This window comes from Entelurus aequoreus, linkage group LG23 (assembly GCF_033978785.1).
Source record: "Entelurus aequoreus isolate RoL-2023_Sb linkage group LG23, RoL_Eaeq_v1.1, whole genome shotgun sequence".
Lineage (NCBI taxonomy): Eukaryota > Metazoa > Chordata > Actinopteri > Syngnathiformes > Syngnathidae > Entelurus > Entelurus aequoreus.
Genome location: NC_084753.1, coordinates 2,834,362 through 2,858,495, shown reverse-complemented (window position 1 = coordinate 2,858,495; position 24,134 = coordinate 2,834,362). Strand labels below are relative to the sequence as shown.

The following is a 24,134-nucleotide window of genomic DNA, read 5'->3' as shown; positions in this document are numbered from 1 at the left end:
CCGCGGAGGTTTGCGTAGGAGGAGTTAGGACCAAAGTCAATGCACGACTCGCCAATAAAAAATAAAAAATAAAATCCACAGGTTGTTGCGCGCATGTCTTCTTCCCTCCTCCTCCTCCTCCTCCTCCTCCTCCTCTGCGCTCCTGCGCGCTCCAGGAGCGCACATCCCACCGCCTCCGTTAAAAAGGCGCGTTCTCGGCTTATCTCGACATGCCGTTCCCGGCGCGTCTTTCCCCGTCCTCGACGTTCGACGGCGTCATGCCACAACGGCGGCATCATGGCGCTTAGTCGGAGCGCCGGCTGCTGCGGCTGCGGCCCGATCAACGAGGACAACGCGCGGTTCCTGCTGCTCGCCTTGCTCATCGTCCTCTACCTGCTGTGCGGGGCCGCCGTCTTCTCCGCGCTGGAGCAGCCCAAGGAGAAGGAGGCCAAGGAGCGCTGGGCGCACAGGTTCGAGCTCTTCCGGCAGACGCACAACCTGAGCAGGAAGGAGCTCGACAACTTCCTCAGGAACTACGAGGAAGCCAACGTGGCGGGGATCCGCGTGGACGCCGTCAGACCGAGATGGGACTTCACCGGGGCGTTTTACTTCGTGGGGACCGTGGTTTCCACTATTGGTGAGTGATGAAAAACCATGAAGGGAAAAAATCTAATTCATGTTTTTGTGCCTCTAAAAAAAAGTCATTTCAGGAGGGCCACTTCTAAATTGGCGCCCCAAGCAGAATTATTATTTTTTTTATTTTTTTTATTTTATTAACTAGATTAGAATAAAGCGTCCTCATTTATGTTCTGTTGCTTCAATTGATTGTATAGTGCAGGGGTCACCAACCTTTTTGAAAGCAAGAGCTACTTCTTGGGTACTGATTAATGCGAAGGGCTACCAGTTTGATACACACTTAAATAAATTGCCAGAAATAGCCAATTTGCTCAATTGACCTTTAACTCTATGTTATTATTAATAATTAATGATATTTACACTTAATTGAACGGTTTAAAAGAGGAGAAACCACGAAAAAAATGACAATTACATTTTGAAACATAGTTTATTTTCAATTTCGACTCTTTAAAATTCAAAATTCAACCGAAAAAAAGAAGAGAAAAACTTAAAAAAAGAATTTATGGAACATCATTAGTAATTTTTCCTGATTAAGATTAATTTTTAGAATTTTGATGACATGTTTTAAATAGGTTAAAATCCAATCTACACTTTGTTAGAATATATAACAAATTGGACCAAGCTATATTTCTAACAAAGACAAATCATTAATTCTTCTAGATTTTCCAGAACAAACATTTTAAAATCAATTCAAAAGACTTTGAAATAAGATTTACATTTGATTCTACAGATTTTCTAGATTTGCCAGAATAATTTTTTTGAATTTTAATCATAGTAAGTTTGAAGAAATATTTCACAAATATTCTTCGTCGAAAAAACAGAAGCTAAAATGAAGAATTAAATTAAAATGTATTTATTATTCTTTACAATAATAAAAAAAAAAATTTTACTTGAACATTGATTTAAATTGTCAGGAAAGAAAAGGAAGGAATTTAAAAGGTAAAAAGGTATATGTGTTTAAAAATCCTAAAATCATTTTTAAGGTTGTATTTTTTCTCTAAAATTGTCTTTCTGAATGTTATAAGAAGCAAAGTAAAAAAAAATAATGAACTTATTTAAACAAGTGAAGACCAAGTCTTTCAAATATTTTCTTGGATTTTCAAATTCTATTTGAGTTTTGTCTCTCTTAGAATTAAAAATGTCGGGCAAAGCGAGACCAGCTTGCTAGTAAATAAATAAAATTTAAAAAATAGAGGCAGCTCACTGGTAAGTGCTGCTATTTGAGCTATTTTTAGAACAGGCCGGCGGGCTACTCATCTGGTCCTTACGGGCTACCTGGTGCCCGCGGGCACCGCGTTGGTGACCCCTGGTATAGTGGAACTAAAAAAAATGTATAAAGCCCTACATTTCTACATTTTTCACACATTGAGCGCACATGAGAGCTGTGGCGTGTGTTTACTTTGTGTATATCTATATGTGTATATATGTATGTATATGTATACATGTATGTATATATGTACATGTGTGTATATATGTATATATATATATCTATGTATATAGATATATATACATATATTAGAGATGAAAAAGGCTTTAAAATGTAATATCGGAAATTATCGGTATCGTTTTTTTTAATATCGGTATCGTTGTTGTTGTTTTTTAAAAATTTATTTTTTTATTTTTTTTATTAAATCAACATAAAAAACACAAGGTAGACCTACAATTAATGCACCAACCCAAAAAAAAACTCCCTCTTCACACTCATTCACACAAAAGGGTTGTTTCTTTATGTTATTAATATTCTGGTTCCTACATAATATATCAATATATATCAATACAGTCTGCAAGGGATACAGTCCGTAAGCACACATGATTGTGCGTGCTGCTGGTCCACTAATAGTACTAACCTTTAACAGTTAATTTTACTCATTTTCATTAATTACTAGTTTCTATGTAACTGTTTTTATATTGTTTTACTTTCTTTTTTATTCAAGAAAATGTTTTTAATTTATTTATCTTATTTTATTTTATGAATTTTTTTAAAAAGGACCTTATCTTCACCATACCTGGTTGTCCAAATTAGGCATAATAATGTGTTAATTCCACGACTGTATATATCGGCATCGGTTGATATCGGTATCGGTAATTAAGAGTTGGACAATATCGGAATATCGGATATAGGCAAAAAAGCCATTATCGGACATCCCTAATATATATATGTATACTGTATATATAGATCAGAAAAAAACACAGAGGCTAGATCAGGGGTCACCAACGCGGTGCCCGCGGGCACCAGGTAGCCCGTAAGGACCAGATGAGTAGCCCGCTGGCCTGTTCTAAAAATAGCTCAAATAGCAGCACTTACCAGTGAGCTGCCTCTATTTTTTAAATTGTATTTATTTACTAGCAAGCTGGTCTCGCTTTGCCCGACATTTTTAATTCTGAGAGACAAAACTCAAATAGAATTTGAAAATCCAAGAAAATATTTTAAAGACTTGGTCTTCACTTGTTTAAATAAATTCATAATTTTTTTTACTTCGCTTCTTATAACTTTCAGAAAGACAATTTTAGAGAAAAAATACAACCTGAAAAATGATTTTAGGATTTTTAAACACATATACTTTTTTACCTTTTAAATTCCTTCCTCTTCTTTCCTGACAATTTAAATCTATGTTCAAGTAAATTTATTTTTTTATTGTAAAGAATAATAAATACATTTTAATTTAATTCTTCATTTTAGCTTCTGTTTTTTCGATGAAGAATATTTGTGAAATATTTCTTCAAACTTATTATTAAAATTCAAAAAAATGATTCTGGCAAATCTAGAAAATCTGTAGAATCAAATTTAAATATTATTTCAAAGTCTTTTGAATTTATTTTAAAATTTTTGTTCTGGAAAATCTAGAAGAAATAATGATTTGTCTTTGTTAGAAATATAGCTTGGTCCATCCATCCATCCATCCATTTTCTACCGCTTATTCCCTTTGGGGTCGCGGGGGCGCTGGAGCCTATCTCAGCTACAATCGGGCGGAAGGCGGGGTACACCCTGGACAAGTCGCCACCTCATCGCTTGGTCCAATTTGTTATATATTCTAACAAAGTGTAGATTGGATTTTAACCTATTTAAAACATGTCATCAAAATTCTAAAATTAATCTTAATCAGGAAAAATTACTAATGATGTTCCATAAATTATTTTTTTTAATTTTTTCAAAAAGATTCGAATTAGCTAGTTTTTCTCTTCTTTTTTTCGGTTGAATTTTGAATTTTAAAGAGTCGAAATTGAAGATAAACTATGTTTTAAATATTCATTGTCATTTTTTTCGTTTTTTCTCCTCTTTCAAACCGTTCAATTAAGTGTAAATATCATTAATTATTAATAATAACATAGAGTTAAAGGTAAATTGAGCAAATTGGCTATTTCTGGCAATTTATTTAAGTGTGTATCAAACTGGTAGCCCTTCGCATTAATCACTACCCAAGAAGTAGCTCTTGCTTTCAAAAAGGTTGGTGACCCCTGGGCTAGATCATCCCTACAAGCCTGTTTCACAGGTTAGCCTCTGTGTTTTTTGTGACCTAACGTATATTCCGCTCTACTCCGGTATTAAGCACTGTGTAACGGATAAACCACATATTAGTGCTGGGCGATATGGCCTTTTATTAATATCTCGATATTTTTAGGCCATGTCACGATACACGATATATATCTCGATATTTTGCCTTAGCCTTGAATGAACACTTGATGCATATAATCACAGCAGTATGATGATTCTATGTGTCTACATTAAAACATTCTTGTTCATACTGCATTAATATATGCTACTTTTAAACTTTCATGCAGAGAGGGAAACCACAACTAAGTCAATTGACCAAAACTGTATTTATTAAACAGTTATTAAGCAGTGGCACAAACATTCATGTCATTTCAAAACAGAAAGTGCAAGATTGTCAGACATTTTAAAACAAGCTATGAGTGCACTTTTGTGCATGATGTCACTAAGATGACATATCAAAACAACACTAAATTAAAGTGCACTTTTTGTACAGAACGCCACTACAATAGTTAAAAACAAATAAAGTGCACTTTTGTGCACGATGTCACACAAGATATGTCAATAACTGTCAAATAAAAATGAGCTGCATAATAGGAAATCAAATAGTGTATGTCCTTCGCTATGTGGTAGGTTCCTGCGGACGTTATCTCCTTCTGTTGTTGACTATTTTTTTCATACGGTGTTGATGTGGAAATGGTTGCTTCGGCATTTTGTGGGTGTGGCACCGAACGGAGAAGTTGACATGCGGAGTAAGCACTCTTCATTCTCTAGCGGGTGACGTTTCAAATGAAGCTACACATTAGCAGTAATGCTATTTTTTGTAGCAACGCTTTTGCCGCATACTTGACGTATTACGGTTGTCTGTTCAACATCTTGCCGCTTGAAGCCAAACCACCGCCAGACGATGGACCCCCTGCTGTTTTTCTTGGGAATTAATTATTCTTCCTTCATTGGTTACCAGATTCGCACCTTCTTTCTCTCGTATTACCACTCGCACCGCTCCGCTTGCGCCACAGCTAACTTTACCCATGCCGCTACCTCTCTGCTCGGCGAGGGTGTATGACGTTGCACGCGCGACAGTATGTGACGTATGTAAGAAGGTGCGCTTGTTTTATGTCTCTGTGAGAAGGAATAGACAAGAAAGAGTCAAAAACGCCTGTGGTGTAATGCCCGCAGCTAAACGCAACTGCGTGAGAACGTATACTCGAATATCACGATATAGTAATTTTCTATATCGCACAGACATATATATATATATATATATATATATATATATATATATATATATATATATATATATATATATATATATATATATATATATATATATATATATATATATATATATATATATATATATATATTTATAATTTGTCCTCTGCATTTGACCCATCCCCTTGTTCACCCCCTGGGAAGTGAGAGGAGCAGTGAGCAGCAGCAGTGGCCACGCCCAGGAATCATTTTTGGTGATTCAACCCCCAATTCCAACCCTTGGTGCTGAGTGCCAAGCAGGGGGGTAATGGGTCCCATTTTTATAGTCTTTGGTATGACTCGGCCGGGGTTTGAACTCACAACCTACCGTTCTCAGGGCGGACACTCTAACCACTAGGCCACTGAGTAGGGGTGTGTGTATATATATATATATATATATATATATATATATATATATATATATATATATATATATATATATATATATATATATATATATATATATATATATATATATATATATATATATATATATATATATATATATATATATATAGGGTCCTGGGCCTGACGTTAAAGTGCATCCGGCAGTGGAGGCTCCTCTATGGGGTCTTGGGGCACTAGGATGTTAACCCCTTTACTACTGTTACCCCAGGTGGCCCTTGGCAAAGGCCTAGTACCTGACTGCCCCCTAGCCAGGGATACGGTGAAGACCTCAACGGCGGAGCAGGCGGAAGACGGTAGATTTAAGAACTACCACAACGGCCGCGATGGCGGCAGAAGGCTGCAGCAGAAAAGGGTCCCCAGTCGTCTTGGACTCCATGCCACTGGACCCTGACCCCGATTCTGTCAAGGATCGTGTGGTGACTGTCTGTGCACCAGTCTCCCCACGTAAAACAAAGTCACGCACAGGCATGCTCCATAAAGGGATACACCCCTACCAGGAGGATTGTCATACTCGTTCGAGTGACCGCCGATGATGATGATATATATGTGTGTATATATATATATATATATATATATATAGGGATGTAATCATGAAGTCTGGAAGAATTTTTTCCGCCATTCCATGTTCCATTTGTAGTCCGCCCAGTTTGCTACACTGCCGTTGGACTGGTTAAAGTCTTTTAGCAATTCCAATGCAGCAGGGACAAAGGTGCCCAGGCTCCAGTGCCCGGCGTGCTAGAGACAGTGTGACTCTCTTGCGACGAAGCTCAGTTGGTTGAATACCTGCTAAGATGGAAAGATTGTCCGTTGGTGTGGGACGCAGGCATCCAGTCACCAAACCCAAAGCGAAGTAAATCGGCTTATCTATGAGACGAGTGTGAGCACTACGACACCAAGCAGGTGTGCAGTACTCAGCGGCAGAGTGGACCAAGGCAAGGGAGGCTAGATCCAGCCAGTCGTCTCAAAATCCCAAAGTGTATTAGCTTTTTGCGCAGTGAAAACGCAGCGAAACGTAAGTGCCCTGTCCAACTTAATGCCGAGATACGTTGGTTCGGCAGAAACGGGCAGGGGACGTCCATCAACAGTGATGTTAAGCTCACGTTGTGCCTCTCTGTTGTAAAGGTGTAAGGCTGCCGTCACCGTTTTGGTTACACTGAGCTTCAACTTCCATTTCTGGAGATAAGTGGGTATGGTCGCCGAGTCCTGGGTAAGAGACCCCTTTGACTCCTACCAGTTTTTTGCAACGCTGCATAATTGCCAAGCCGTCTGCATATGCAAACTTTTTGGCAGTTGTTACTGGCAGATCATATGTGTAGATGTTAAATAAGAGGGGAGCCAGGGCTGATCCCTGAGAGATGCCATTTCTCAGACGTCGCAACCTGCTTTTTGGGCCATCACCATTAAGGGTGAAACTGCGGTTTTGGACGAGTTCCATGATCAAAGAGACCGTGTGCCTGTTCGGCAGCATGCACAAAAGCTTGCGGGTAAGGCCACGGTGCCAAACGGTATCGTAGACTGCTGTAAGATCACCAAACACAGCACCTGCTTTATTCTTTGGCCGAGAAGCTGTCCTCAATTTCTTGAGTCAGGAGAGCAACTTTATCCACAGTTGATCTTCCACGCCGAAATCCAGCTTGCTCTTGAGGGAGCAGTGGATCGATAATAGGTTCGACACGAGCGTAGATCAGTCTCTCCAGGATTTTGAAAGGGATACACAAAATAGAGAGGTCTATAACTCTTTGGAACCTCTTGTGGATTCATCGGCTTTGGGATGGCGACCACTAATGCTCTTCTCCAGATTTTTGGAAGCCTGAGTGTGCGCATGCAGGAAGATAGGAACTTTAGAACATCTCCGGCATGGATTATCAGCTCTGGGCAGATTGAATCAAGCCCTGGAACTTTCCCAGACTTAAGCAACTGGAGGGCACTGGCAAACTCCTCTGGAGTAAAATCTTTAGAGACTGTTTCACCAGGGTAGTGTAGTGATCCTCCAGAGTTCAGCCACCTCCTTGTTCATAAGTTTGGCTGATTCGCGATTTTTTGTTCCATAGACCCCATTCTTTACCAATTGCGATGCAATAGAGTTCGCAGAGATGGGGCATGGGCGATACAATCGTCTGGATCTGCCAGTCAGGTTGTTGACTGTATTCCATGCCAGCCGGCTGGAGTGCGTGAAGTTGATGGTGTTGACAGCCTCTGACCAACGCTGTCTTTGCTTTTCATCAAGTCGAGCATGCAGTGGAGAAGCAGCAGTACCTGATGCTTCGCCCTGCGGGGCCCTCAAAAAGGCCTGGTAGAGGCTCTCACACTCGGCATCCCAGCATGGTCTGTAGTTATTTCTTCGACCGCGTGGGATTGATCTCTTAGCTGCTGCTAAGATGGCATGACAAAAGTCCTGGTATGCCTCATCAACAAAGCTAGTATCAGCAGATGGTAAGTTCTGGGAAAGCTTGTTTGTGATGAGGAAGTTCCAACGCTTATGTGACTCGCTTTGGACTGGGACCATAGTTCTTGAGGCCGTTACAAGTGAGGGTCGATGTTGGGACCTTGGAAACCTCCCCAAGATACGTCTGTCCAAGTGCCAGCTATTTAACCAGTGCTCGCAAAAGCCAAGTCTGGATTAGTTCTGGTGTTCCAGCGACCAGAGAAGAAGCTAGGGGCATCCTTGGGGTTTTGTAACAATACGAGGGTGCTCCTGGTTGCCCAGTCAACCAAACATTCCCCATCTGGACTGGTGGAACTCTAGCCCCAGTTTGTGTGCTGGCAATTGAAGTCGCCAGCATAGATACTGGAGTGTGGAAACACCGGGATGGCTGCTGGTGTTAGTCGCAAGGTCGGTCGCTTGTAGACATTGACAATTTTTACGCCATCAATGTCCACGCATAACCACTCAATTGCCAATCCACTTAAAAATTGATCGACAATGGTCCATCTAAGATTCTTATGGACAAACGTGGCAAGGCCAAGCTTCCTGCTTAGGACCCATCCCGGTAGTGTAAAAATTTGGAACCACTAGTCGGTCTGCACATGTGCAGTGTGTTTCCTGTAGTAGGATGACGAGGGCTTTATGCCTGATAGCCAGCTGGCTGGTGACGCAGATCTTGCTTGCGGTTAAGCCCTTGATGTTGAGCTTCAATATGTTTGGCAGTGATAGGCCGCAGGGAACATCTTTAGGTTTGACACCTCTTTGCTTCCAGGCCGAGGGTCTATCCTTTTACCACCCCGGGAGCGTCTCCGTGTATTCATCATTAGCCTAGAAGTCATTGAATTGTTTCCAGTTTCCGGGTCTCGCCGCGTGGAGGCTGTTGAAATGAGACCCTACCTGAAGTGAGTCTTGAATTTTGAAGCAACACATTTTTCTGCACTGAATTTTCCATCCATCCATCCACTTTCTACCGCTTGTCCCTTTCGGGGTCACGGGGGATGCTGGAGCCTATCTCAGCTGCATTCGGGCGGTAGGCGGTGTACACCCTGGACAAGTCGTCACCTCATCACCGGGCAAACACAAATAGACAGACAACATTCACACTTACATTCACACAAGGGCCAATTTAGTGTTGCCAATCAACCTATACCCTTTTCTACACAGGATTTTTAAATACTGATTTTCTTTACACTGAATTTTTGTATACTGATTTATTTATTTTTACACTGAATTTTTATATACTGATTTGTTTTTACACTGAATTTTATATTCTGATTTTTTACACTGAAGTTTTGTATACTGATTTTTTTACACTGAATTTTTATATACTGATTTTTTGGACACAAAGTTTTTATATACTGTTTTTTTTTACACTGAATTTTTATATACTGATTTTTTTGACACAAAATTTTTATATACCGATTTTTTTTACACTGAATTTTTGTATACTCATTTTTTTTTACACTGAAGTTTTGAATACTGATTTTTTTTACACTGAATTTTTATATACTGATTTTTTTTACGCTGAATTTTTATATACTGATTTTTTTTTTACACAAAATTTTTATATACCGATTTTTTTTCCCCTGAAATGTTATATACTGATTTTTTTTACACTAAATTTTTGTATACTAATTTTTTTTTTACACTGAAGTTTTGAATACTGATTTTTTTACACTGAATTTTTATATACTGATTTTTTTTACACTGAATTTTTGTATACTGATTTTTTTTACACTGAATTTTTATGTACTGATTTTTTTACACTGAAATTTTGTATACTGATTTTTTTTACACTGAATTTTTGTATACTAATTTTTTTTTACACTGAAGTTTTGAATACTGATTTTTTTTTACACTGAATTTTTATATACTGATTTTTTTTACGCTGAATTTTTATATACTGATTTTTTTTTTACACAACATTTTTATATACCGATTTTTTTCCCCCTGAAATGTTATATACTGATTTTTTTTACACTAAATTTTTGTATACTAATTTTTTTTTTACACTGAAGTTTTGAATACTGATTTTTTTTACACTGAATTTTTATATACTGATTTTTTTTACACTGAATTTTTGTATACTGATTTTTTTTACACTGAATTTTTATATACTGATTTTTTTTACACTGAATTTTTGTATACTGATTTTTTTTACACTGAATTTTTATGTACTGATTTTTTTACACTGAAATTTTGTATACTGATTTTTTTTACACTGAATTTTTGTATACTAATTTTTTTTTACACTGAAGTTTTGAATACTGATTTTTTTTTACACTGAATTTTTATATACAGATTTTTTTTACGCTGAATTTTTATATACTGATTTTTTTTTTACACAAAATTTTTATATACCGATTTTTTTTCCCCTGAAATGTTATATACTGATTTTTTTTACACTAAATTTTTGTATACTAATTTTTTTTTACACTGAAGTTTTGAATACTGATTTTTTTACACTGAATTTTTATATACTGATTTTTTTTACACTGAATTTTTGTATACTGATTTTTTTTACACTGAATTTTTATATACTGATTTTTTTACACTGAAATGTTGTATACTGATTTTTTTTACACTGAATTTTTGTATACTAATTTTTTTTACACTGAATTTTTATATACTGATTTTTTTACACTGAATTTTTATGTACTGATTTTTTTTTTACACTGAATTTTTATATAAAGATTTTTTTACACCGAAATGTATACACTGATTTTTTTTACACTGAATTTTTAAATACTGATATGTTTTTTTACCTTGAATTTTTATATACTGATTTTTTTTTACACAGAATTTTTATAGACATATTTTTTTCACACTGTATTTTTAAATAGTGATATTTTTTAACACTGAATTTCTACACATTTCTTTTTGAAACAAAGTGGAATTTCTAAACACGCGCTTTGCTCACACATTTTTGTATTCAACGAAAACGTCAACACACGCCAGGTTTATGTGCGCACGCATGCACGCTTGATACATGAGGCCCCTGGCCCTTACTGTTCCTTCCTCATAGTGTTCTATAATCAATGGCACTGGCAGGCTGCGTGATTGGCCGCCCCGCATGGACTTTATAACGAGCACCATGATGGATGTTTAGTGATTTTCAAACAACACGTATTGTGATTATTGGCATCGTTGGCGTCAAATATGCTTCTGTTTTTTTTTCTCCCTAAGTACCGAATAGGAAATTAAAATGTTTACTCATTTTCATTTGCTTCCTCAGCGCTGATGAACTCATCTAATCTTAATTTTCATCTGGGGATGTCATGGTTAAACACGGTGATATTACTAGCTGCAGGGAGAGACAATGCTCTTCAGCAATTCTAGAACAATATTGGCTGAATCGCTCACCGGCATGTCAGGCCGGGGTGCAAGAATACATCTAGGACTGACCCCCGCACGTTAAGAACATTTGTGGACTGTTCAGAGCGCTCATTTTTGTTGGTAAATGAGAGACTATCATTACACTTCAACATCTCCAACATGTAAACGCTACCTCTTTGCTAGGGCAGCTTTGCAAATGAAAATATGTTCTTCATTGTCTTACGCTGGATGAATAAATGTGAACTATATATAGTCGCGATCAAAAGTTGACATACACTTGTAAAGAACATAATGTCATGGCTGTCTGGAGTTTCCAATCATTTCTACAACTCTTATTTTTTTTGTGATAGAGTGATTGGAGCACATATTGTTGGTCGCAAAAAACATTCATGAAGTTTGGTTCTTTTATGAATTTATTATGGGTCTACTGAAAATGTGAGCAAATCTGCTGGGTCAAAAGTATACATACAGCAATGTTAATATTTGCTTACATGTCCCTTGGCAAGTTTCACTGCAATAAGGCGCTTTTGGTAGCCATCCACAAGCTTCTGCTTGAATTTTTGACCACTCCTCTTGACAAAATTGATGCAGTTCAGCTAAATGTGTTGTTTTTCTGACATGAACTTGTTTCTTCAGCATTGTCCACACGTTTAAGTCAGGGCTTTGGGAAGGCCATTCTAAAACCTTCATTCTAGCCTGATTTAGCCATTCCTTTACCACTTTTGACATGTGTTTGGGGTCATTGTCCTGTTGGAACACCCAACTGCGCCCAAGACCCAACCTCCGGGCTGATGATTTTAGGTTGTCCTGAAGAATTTGGAGGTTATCCTCCTTTTTCACTGTCCCATTTACTCTCTGTAAAGCACCAGTTCCATTGGCAGCAAAACAGGCCCAGAGCATAATACTACCACCACCATGCTTGACAGTAGGTGTGGTGTTCCTGGGATTAAAGGCCTCACCTTTTCTCCTCCAAACATATGGTAAATGGGTCCTACTTGTATAGCGCTTTTCTACCTTTTTTTTTTTTAAGGAACTCAAAACGCTTTGACACTATTTTCCACTTTCACCCATTCACACACACACACACATTCAAACATTCACACACTGATGGCGGGAGCTGCCATGCACGGCGCTAACCAGGCCCATCAGGAGCAAGGGTGAAGTGTCTTGCTCAAGGACACAACGGACGTGACTATGATGGTAGAAGGTGGGGATTGAACCAGTAACCCTCAGATTGCTGGCACGGCCACTCTCCCAACTTCGCCACGCCGTCCCCACGCCGTATATTGCTGGGTATTGTGGCCAAACAGCTCAATTTTTGTCTCATCACCACCATGTCTACCGTCAAGCATGGTGGTGGTAGTATTATGCTTTGGGCCTGTTTTGCTGCCAATGGAACTGGTGCTTTACAGAGAGTAAATGGGACAATGAAAAAGGAGGATTACCTCCAAATTCTTCAGGACAACCTAAAATCATCAGCCCGGAGGTTGGGTCTTGGGCGCAATTGGGTGTTACAACAGGACAATGAGCCCAAACACACGTCAAAAGTGGTAAAGGAATGGCTGAATTAGGCTAGAATGAAGGTTTTAGAATGGCCTTCCCAAAGTCCTGACTTAAACGTGTGGACAATGCTGAAGAAACAAGTTCATGTCAGAAAACCAACAAATTGTGTGTGTACATATATATATATATATATACATATATACTGTATATATATATATATATATATATATATATATATATATATATATATGTGTGTGTGTGTGTGTGTGTGTGTGTGTGTGTGTGTGTGTGTATGTACAGGTAAGTATGTGTGTGTGTGTGTATGTACATTTCTAAATTAGAGCAGAATAAATATTTTTTTAAATTAAAAAAATAATATTTGAATTTTTTTATTTCTTATGCCATTTTTTTTTTTACAAAGAAAGTCCTATTTTTTATTTTTATTTTTTCCCAAAAAATATGCAATATTTACCTCAAACATTTTTCAAAAAGGAATATTTGATGTCAAGTAATGGGAGCCTTAAATAATTCAATAAGTCATAACAACGTTGCTTTTGATTCATTATTATTTTTTCAAAAATTATAAACAAATCAGACTACAGGTCCTGGGGACCCAAAAGGGTGTCAATCATTATATTCTTAAAAAATAAGTAACGTATTTATCTTTTCTTTACTTTCAATGCATGAACATCTATGGATCAATTTCAGATCTATGCGTTGACACAGTGCCCTTTGTGTCAAAACCCTCTCTATTTAGTAGGGAAAACACAAAATATGCCATTTTTTTCTCCGGAAAAAATTATTCAAAGAGGAATATTTGATGTGAAATTATTAAATAGGAAAATATTTTATAACTGATTTTAGTTCATTATTTTAACTTTTTGAGCAATGAAAGTAAAAAAAATGTTATGTGTGACCATGTTTGTTGAATTTTTGCGCTTGTTGATTTATTTATTTTTGCGCCATGACTAGGGAAGGTTGTTTGGATTATATATATATGTATATATATATATATATATATATATATATATATATATATATATATATATATATATATATATATATATATATATATATATATATATATATTTTTTTTTTTTTTTTTTTTTTTAATTTTTTGAGCAAGACCGTTTTAAAGTTTAAAAAAACAAAAAAAACTACGTAAATGGCAGCTTTGTGTTATTACAGTCGATATTGCAACTTTTTCTCGTTACGGTTCACCTGTTTAATCTTTTACAGTATTCCACTTTTTAAACTTTTTTTAAAACAGTATTCTTAAAAATGGCCCCCGGGCTGCACTTTGGACACCCCTGTCTGTCTGTTATATCTCTTATTAAGGGCCTTGGGTTAGCTGGAACTACTTGGGGTGTGACACAAAGAGCGGGGGGGATCACATTTCTTGTTAGAACAGTTCTTGTGACTCATCTTCAATTATCACTTTCAGAACTCGTTTGAAAGCAGAAGCCATGGAAGGCTCCAGAAGACCCAATTAGAGTTGAGTGGCGTTGACAGCTGGTATTTAAGGACAATGTCAGCGCTAAATGTTGCCATTTTTAGAACAGCCATGAGGTAAAAACCCAAGAAGAGCAGAGAGACGTCACTGACTTCTTTGCACTTGTCAGAAACGTTATGGAAACCATGGTAACACAAATATCAAAGTGGCTCCTGCTTACTTTTATTTTTTAGATTAAGAAAAAAAACATTGCACATATGGAAAACGTGTCAAATCGTTTCACGTCACCCAAATAGACTTGATGAAACCCTTCAAAAAAGGGTTGCCCATGAATGCTGTACTACTCATTCAAACCAAACATGGCACTATCGACACAGAAAAAAAATCTAAATAAATTGCGAAAATCGAACTTTTAACAGCGACTGGACAACAAAGTATGAATGCATTGAAATTGCTGACTTGTGATGTATTTTGTGTTTGTGGTCGTGTCGTTTTTTTGGTTGTTTAACTCATTAAAGCTTGTTTAATACACGCAGCTCTGAATTTGACCAACAGAGGGTAGTAGTAGCAGTTTATTGTGTGAAAGTATTACCCTAAACCAGGTTTTATCCGGCCCGCGGGATGATTTTGCTAAGTATAAGAGCCAAAATTTTTAAATGAAAGAAACTGCTGTTCTAAATGTGTCCACTAGATGTCACAATAGCAATTCTTTGTATCTTTGTAGGTGATGCTACATATGTAAAAAAAAAAATAAACCACATGATGTTAGTGCACCAGTCGAGGAAAATGAGCCAGCTACATAAATAAGATCCTGTAATTTGATTTTGATATAATTGTTTGAATGTGATAGATTGAAAATTAACACCAATGAGTTGACTGATGAACATTATCACATAATTTATTCAGAAAGTATAAATAACGACATATTAAGATAGAATACTATTAACCGCAACATGTAAAGTGTAAAAAAAAAAAACAACAACATTATGATTTGTACATTTTCAGAATGTGCTTGTTCTATTTTTAAACAAGGAAAACAATCTGAAGTTGTCTTTATTTTTAAGTTATCGTGCCATTATTTTATCAGTCTGGCCCACTTGGGAATAGATTTTTCTCCATCTAAAATGAGTTTGACACCCCTGCCCTAAACCTTCTATTTTTTAATGTAAAATACACAATGGACGTTATATTTTTGTGACGTTTATTTTATGTTTATATTTTCAGTCTTACAACCTTAAATGAAGGAAGAATTTAAAAGAAATAGAGCCGAGAAAGGAAAATAATTCAAAAGAAGGAACACCAATCTTCTAACAAAACTCACAGAGCTTATTTTTCTTCATGCCGTTAACTATCTGTCTCGCTGCACACGCTGGAAACGAGTAGCGAAGGCAGAACAATGATTTTATTGACAGTGCAGTGTGAGAGTCAATGTGTTTACTTTGCAAAGAAGTAAACACAGTCTCATAGGAATAGGCACTTTTTGATGAAACATCCAAATTTCGATATTTTTTTCCCCAAAAAAAGGTTTTTGTTTTGTTTTCCCAACCTGTCCTGTCCAACCTCTCGGACAAATCATATTGTTGATGTAGAGGATCTACATCTGCTGCACATATTTACTTTAGAAAAGAGAAGTGTTGGATACTTCTCTTGTTGCCTTATTTGTATTTGTTTTTATTTAAATGTTTGGGTGGAATTTTATTCAACAAAACGTTTTAAGTAATACAAAAAGCCCAGTTGTTGGGGTAGTGACCTTGTGTGTCAGTATGTCTGTGATCTTCTTTTAATTCTTTTTTTAAAATTATATTTAATTATTTATTTATGTTTATTTTTTTTAATATATTTTATTAATTTTATTATTATTTTTATTTATTTTCCCCCTACCTCAGGGGGGGACTCGGCGGGGCGGTTGCTGGTTGTTCCATCTCCATCGTTGGGGTCCCTGCGGGTGGGGTGGGTGGTTCCCGTGGCCCCGTGCTGGGTGGTCCTGTGGCGGCCGGCTTGGGTGGGGTGGCCGGGGGCTGGCCTCGCCGCGCTCTCCTGGGGTGGGGGGTGGGCTCGTGGGGGCCCGGTTGCCGGTGGAGCGGGGGCGGTCTTCCCGTCCGGTAGCGGGGGGTCTCCGGGCCACACGGGCGGAGCCCGCCCGTGTGGGGTGTGGTCTCTCGCTGGCTTGGGGTCTGGCTGTCCCCCGCTTTTCTCGTGCCTTGTCCTCTGCCAGGTGCGTCTGTCTGCGGCCTGCTGCTGGCCCTTGTGGGCGGCGCGGTGGGCCAGGCTCTGGGGTTCCTGTCACTGTCCGGCTTGGCTGCGTGGGGGCGGTGGTCCCTGGTTCCCTGGGCACCACACCTACTGTTTGTGGGTTGGGCTCTCTGGAGGCTGGGGCCGTACTCTGGCTCCCGCACACACTGGGAGTCAAATGTATTGTACATACAAATTCACATATACTCACATACATACATACACACATACATAGGTACCTACGCTCCCACATATACAAATACAGTACATATTTACACACTCAACGTTCGTACATCCACACGCACATTCATTATACAAACATACACATACTGTACATATACATTCACTGTACAAACATACATATACACATACTGTACATATACATTCACTGTACAAACACACATATACACATACTGTACATATACATTCACTGTACAAACATACATATACACATACTGTACATATACATTCACTGTACAAACACACATATACACATACTGTACATATACATTCACTGTACAAGCACACATATACACGTACTGTACATATACAAGTACATATGCACACATACACTCATGCACATAATCACGTTTCATCAAACATATATTAACGTTGTTGCCCTAGGTTAAACTGGGTATAACACATGGCACACTGACAAAGCTTAACCTATTGTTACTATAACAATCTACAAGGTTAATGTAGGTTGCTTCTCTTTCTTCCCCTCCATTTTTCTGCATTCTTTCGTATCTCAAGTTATCATTACGTATATGTATTGTTGCATTTGAACAACTGTATTGTTGATAATAAAGGTAAAGTATTGGTATTGTTTATTATCAATAGTGCTGTTTCTATTGGTATTTGTATTGCTCCATTTTTAGTGTAATAATGCTCATTGTCATTTCTGTATTATTTTTTATTTTCGCTAACTGCTTATTTGCTATTTCTTTTACCATCATATTTGTACATGTCGTATTTGCTGATGTTGCTCTATTGTTGTTGTTGTTGTTGTTGTTGTGTTTGCTGTTGTTGTTGTCGTCTCTCTGTCTAATCCCCCTCTTGTCCCCACAATTCCCCCCTCTGTCTTCCTTTTTTTCTCTTTCTATCCCCTCCTGCTCCGGCCCGGCTGCACCAAATGATAATATAAATAAATTTAATAAAGTCAAATACAAATAAGGCAACAAGAGAAGTATCCTACACTTCTCTTTTGTTAAGTAAATCTGAACAGCCGATATGGGCATCTACATCTGCTATATGATTTGCCTGAGAAGCTGGACAGGACAAAAAATAAATAAATAAATAAAATAAAAATACAAATAAAAAATAAGTAATACAAAAACAGATGTTCATCTATTTTATGGAGGATTGTAAATAATCATAGAACTGGCACCTAATGTTATTAAAAACGTATGGATTTTGAATCGAGAATCGTTGTGAATCGAATCGTTACCCCCAAGAACCAAATCGAATGGTTTGGTGCCAAAAGATTTACAGCTCTAATAAGTAGTAGCAATAAAAAAACGTGCAGAGAAAGCTAAGGTCTTTAAGGTACCGTTTTTTCTGGACTATAAGCCACACCCACAACATTTTTGAAGAAAAAGGCTTTTTTTCCCCATATATTAGTCGCACCCGACTATAAGCCGCAGATATAAATGTTGTGAAATTAGTTATTTACACAGAAATATTTTGTAAATATTTATTTACATACCTTAATTGTTTCCAAGCAGTGTCTGTAACACGGCAGTAAAACGGCTGATCAAACAAAACAGAAGTCATGTTTTATGAGAGCAATACGGTTTTCTCCTTTTTTAATGACGGGATTGGGGCCTTAAATAGGGCACTAATTCATAACTGTTGTGTTTGACTAAGGGGAGATGACGGCAACAGACACCAGGGGGTCGTATGTACAATAATTTATTATATATATAGTCTATATTAGGGCTGCAACAACTAATCGATTAAAATCGATTACCAAAATAGTTGGCGATTAATTTAGTCATCGATTCGTTGGAACTATGCTATGCGCATGCGCGGAGGCTTTTTAAAAAAATATTATTCCTTTTTTTAATTTTTGGGTTATTTTTTTTTGTTTGTTTTTTTGTTTGTTTTATAAACCTTTATTTATAAACTGCAACATTTACAAACAGCTGAGAAACAATAATCAAAATAAGTACAACAACAGTACAAAACAGCGTACGTCTCATGAGGTGGCGTAAACTAGCCAATGATGTGTCATGTGCAGCTCACGTGATGACGGCGTCTCCTTTGCTGGAAAAATTCGAAAAATGGCGCAGGAAAACACTACCGATAGTTTAGCGGAGAAACATCTTGAGGTTATTGCTTCAATGGAGAAAAGTGAAGTGTATATACTCACAAGAAACCAAATAGCTTTGTCTTTGACCTTTTTTTTTACTTAAAGAAAGCAAATTAACAATCAGAATAGTTAACAAGATAAAAAAAAATATGAATAAATAAATGAATACAAAAAATGAATATATGAAATACAATATTTTTTACATACATAAACACAAAATAAAACGTGTCAACAAGTTGCATAAAATAAATTAAAAATACAATATAAATAAGGCACTGCACAAAACAAGATATCAAACCAGTATGACTTTAACAACTATATTACAAAAAAAGGGGATCCTACAGAGTTCTCTATTTGTGCTTTTTAATATTGCATTAACTAGAATGACTTACAAATTACTGTACACCAGGGTGTACTGTAATTACCTAACGTTACATTATTATTTTCCATAACAATTTAGCCCCCTCCACAATATTAACCCGACGTTAAAACAGAACTAGCTATTTATTGATTAGCAATTGCCGAATCATGTAACATTAGCTTAAAGCCAGGTTACTATCACATTCTGTAACAGACAAATAGTTTAATGTAGGCTAACGTTACCTACCTGCTACCTCTGTCTTTTTCTCGTTTCTCCTCTTCTTTTCTCTTTTTTCTTCCCTGGGCACCTGACAGTTTTGGCCGTTTTGACATCTTGTGTTGTTTTTTGATGTGGTGACGTCCAAAAAGAGTCATGATACGGGAAGGGAGGGGGCGCACCGTGCGGGGGGAGGGAGGGGGGCGTAATGTTGTAACAAATAATATTTCTATTAAATAGGCTTTACTTTGCATTTTAATTAACGTGGGATTATTTTTTGTATTTAGAAATACTTTTTTTTTTTTTTTCTCCAACATTTGTGGCACTGGCGTGGCGCCCCCTGATGGACGGCGCCCTTAGCATTTGCCTATACGGCCTATGCCACGGGCCGGCCCTGCTGATAGTGTTTCTCCGGCACATTTGACTCCGTTTTGAGAGAGAAAACGCACGGTTACCAATTTGGAAATAAACGTAACGGACAGAAATATCTCAGGTTAGTTTCATAATGGATCAATGTAGCCGGGCCGATAAAGCTATATAAATATATTTAGATTTGAGTGACGCTTTAGTATAACTAAACGTTATGAAGGTGCTGGAATATTTCATGCTATTATTCAGAGGCAGCCTAAAATGAATCCTTTATTATTCACAACAGAAACGTGTACAATACCTGATTCAGTTCTGATGAGTTACATTTCTGTGTTATTATTGGTGTATGCTGCACCCCCAATGTCCACAACATGGTGCCAGTATGCTGGGTTTTTTCAATAAAATACTGGAAAGGATAGAAATTTAGTTTGTCTCTTTTATCCGATTATTAATTGATTAATCGAAGCAATAATCGACAGATTAATCGATTTTCAAATTAATCGTTAGTTGCAGCCCTAGTCTATATATATATATATTGACTATATTTAATATCGGACTGCTGATATTATCGGCCGATAAATGCTTTAAAATGTAATATCGGAAATGATCGGTGTCGGTTTCAAAATTATCGGTATCGGTTTCAAAGAGTAAAATGTATGACTTTTTAAAACGCCGCTGTGTACACGGACGTAGGGAGAAGTACAGAGCGCCAATAAACCTTAAAGGCACTTCCTTTACGTGCCGGCCCAGTCATATAATATCTACGGCTTTTCACACACACAAGTGAGTGCAAAGCATACTTGGTCAACAGCCATACAGGTCACACTGAGGGTTGCCATATAACAACTTTAACACTGTTACAAATATGCGCCACACTGTGAACCCACACCAAACAAGAATGACAAACACATTTTGGGAGAACATCCGCACCGTAACACAACATAAACACAACAGACCAAATACCCAGAACCCCTTGCAGCACTAACTCTTCCGGGACGCTACAATACACACCCCTCGCTATACTCCCTACCTCCCCTTCACCTCAACCTCTTCATGCTCTCTCAGGGAGAGAATGTCCCAAATTCCAAGCTGCTGTTTTGAGGCATGTTAAAAAAAAGAATGCACTTTGTGACTTTAATAATAAATATGGCAGTGCCATGTTGGCATTTTTTTCCATAACTTGAGTTGATTTATTTTGGAAAACCTTGTTACATTGTTTAATGCATGCGGGGCATCACAACAAAATTAGGCATAATAATGTGTTAATTCCACGTCTGTATATATCGTTATTGGCTGATATCGGAATCGGTAATCAAGAGTTGGACAATATCGGAATATCGGCAATAAAGCCATTATCGGACATCTCTAACATTCACCCATTCACACACACACTGATGTGGGGAGCTGCCATGCGAGGCCCTAACCACGACCCATCAGGAGCAAGGGTGAAGTGTCTTGCTCAAAGACACAACGGACGTGACGAGGTTGGTCGAAGGTGGGGATTGAACCAGGAACCCTCCGGTTGCTGGCACGGCCACTCTCCCAACCGTCCCCACAACAGTCCCTGTCTCGTGTTCTTGGAAGATGGGGGGGGGGGGGCCCGAGGAATTTATCAGGGGGGCCTTTAAAGTGTCTTTTAGACACAGACCAGGCCAATGCAGTCAAGGGAAGCAATACAACATACCGTATTTCCTTGAATTGGCGCAGGGAATATAGTATTCGCACGTCTAGAATTACTGCCGGGTCAAACTCGTTTCTCAAAATAATTAACGCATGCTTGGCCTTATCGCCGGTTTATTATTGAAGCTGGATCAAATTCGTTTCGCAAAATATTAATTTTATTAGCGCATGTCTATAATTTTCGCCGGGTCAAACTCGTTTCGCAAAATATTTAGCATATGGCTAGAACTTCCACCGGGTCAAATTCGTTACGTCACGAGTGACGCTTTACCTGTCCTCATTTTGAAAATGGAGGAAGCTGCTTTCAGTAGTTTACAATCGCACAAAGGAAAAAAGATAAAGAGCTTTTCAGTAGGATTTAAGGTCCAAGCTATTGAATACCGGTACAGTATGCTAAAGAGAACAGTAAGCAGCTATGTTTTATTAATATACCGTAGCTGCGTGTCTGAAATACTGTATAAGTCATGAAATGACTCCCGCCTCCTGGTGGTAGAGGGCGCTGCCGCGCTAGTGATCCTTCTTGCGACTTCCGGTACTGCAGAAGAAGTGAACACACGCAGCAAGAGATTTTTTTTTTTTCCTCTGCCTGAACTTTTAACATGGAGGATTACATACCGGTATCTAAAATAAAACAGTTTTCTAAACTGGACTTTCAATCGAAGCAGGAGGTAATAATTAAAGGAATATCTCCATCGAAATAGAGACTTTTAAAACTGAAGAAAGAAAATAAGGAAGACTTCTATAAACAAGTTATCGATGCTTTTGGTCAGAAGGAGCTGCAAATGGACTCCATTTATAAGTACAGGTAAGACCATAATAACGTTTTTTTTAATTAAATGTGCTTTTCATGATGGTATGCTTACATCACACTCAAAGCGCACGCCTAAATTTTATGGATTCCTTTTGGTAAACGCCGGAGTGAGAAGAGGTTTTAAAATAATTACCGCATGCACGGCCATCCCGCCGGTTTCCGGTAAACGCAGGTGTGACAGGAGGTTTTAAATTAATTAACGCCCCTGCGGCTATTCAAGGAAATACGGTAAATCACAAGAGGCCTGTTAGTTAGACTTCTTGTTAGATGAGAGATTACTAAAATGTTAATTTTGTAATAAGCTGTTCTTAACTGATCGGCTGATGAGTGACTTTTTTGGGGGGGGGTTTTCCGGCATTTTTGCATAGTTGATACTGTTACCTGATTGGCTGTTAGCGTGCCACTCCCACTTCCTGCTTCGTAACTTCTGGTTCCCTCCGACGAAGAAGAGAGTGCAGAGTAGTTCGGCGAGCATATTTTAAAAAGTCTTGTTGTGTGCGGCAGGTTTTGGGATGACCACACCCGCCACCGTCGGAGGCAAAGTCTTCCTGATGTTCTACGGCCTCCTGGGCTGCGCCGCCACCATCCTCTTCTTCAACCTCTTCCTGGAGCGGGTCATCACCGTCATCGCCGTGGTCCTCAAGTCCTGCCACGAGCGCCGCCACCACAAGGCGCTTCCCCTTGCCCAAAACGGTCCCAAAGTCCGAGCCAAGACCAAGGCGGAGGACCTGGCCGGCTGGAGGCCGTCGGTGTATTGCGTCATGCTCATCCTGGGAGCGGCGGCCGTGTCGGTGTCCTGCTGCGCCTCGTTCATGTACTCTGCCGCCGAGGGTTGGAGCTACCTGGACTCGCTCTACTTCTGCTTCGTGGCTTTCAGCACCATCGGCTTTGGAGATATGGTGAGCAGCCAGCGCGTGGTCTACGAGGGCCACGGCACGGCGGCGTACCGGCTGGGCAACTTGGTGTTCATCCTCTTGGGCGTCTGCTGCATCTACTCCCTCTTCAACGTCATCTCCATTGTCATCAAGCAGGTCCTCAACTGGCTGCTGAGGAGCCTCGAAGCCCCCTGCAGATGTTGTTACCCCAAAAGGGGCCACCGCCCGCACTGCCACCCCCGTCGGAATGTGGTGGCCCCGGGTCACCTGCGAACCCGCAGAGAACCTTCCATAGAGACAGACGCCGTCAATGACAGCGAGACTGACGCCGCCGGGCGCAGGATGTCTGGAGAGATGATCTCCATGAGGGACTTTCTGGCGGCAAACAAGGTGAGAGCGTCCGGTCTGAGGTCATCACGCGCCATTAACGCTTGGGGGTCCCCCAACTGTGGTGAATGTCCCAAAAGATCCCAAATTGTTTCGGCCATAAAAGTCTTTAAAGTAAGTCAGATATCAATATTGTTTTTTTGTCCCCCTAGATCAGGGGTATACTGTATATATATATTTATAAATATATATATATATCCACAAAGTTCTGTGAGCAGGTTGTGTTATGTGTGACCATGTTTGTTTAATTTTTGTGCTGGTTGATTTTTTTTTTTTTTGCGCCATGACTAGCGAAGGTTGTTTGGATTATATGTTTGTATATAATTTTATAATATCCACAAAGTTCAGTGAGCAGGTTGTTACGTGAAAAAAAAAAAAAGGTTGTTACGTGTGACCATGTTTATTGAA

General features: G+C 38.5%; 1 protein-coding gene across 3 annotated transcripts in view; it reads left to right on the top strand.

Annotated features, from left to right (window-relative positions):
* Positions 1-256: 256 nt before the first annotated feature.
* The window catches only part of kcnk13b (potassium channel, subfamily K, member 13b), a 36,623-nt gene continuing 12,745 nt past the window's right edge, over positions 257-24,134 (top strand). Inside the window, exons 1-3 of one of the 3 annotated variants that reach the window (XM_062035099.1) lie at positions 257-616; positions 22,969-23,363; positions 23,496-23,729. In XM_062035099.1, the coding sequence (XP_061891083.1) occupies positions 277-616; positions 22,969-23,363; positions 23,496-23,729 (969 nt within the window). In that variant the 5' untranslated portion in view covers positions 257-276. Of the gene's footprint in view, positions 617-22,968; positions 23,730-24,134 lie in introns of all 3 variants that reach the window. The other 2 variants (XM_062035098.1, XM_062035097.1) reach the window with 2 other exon arrangements.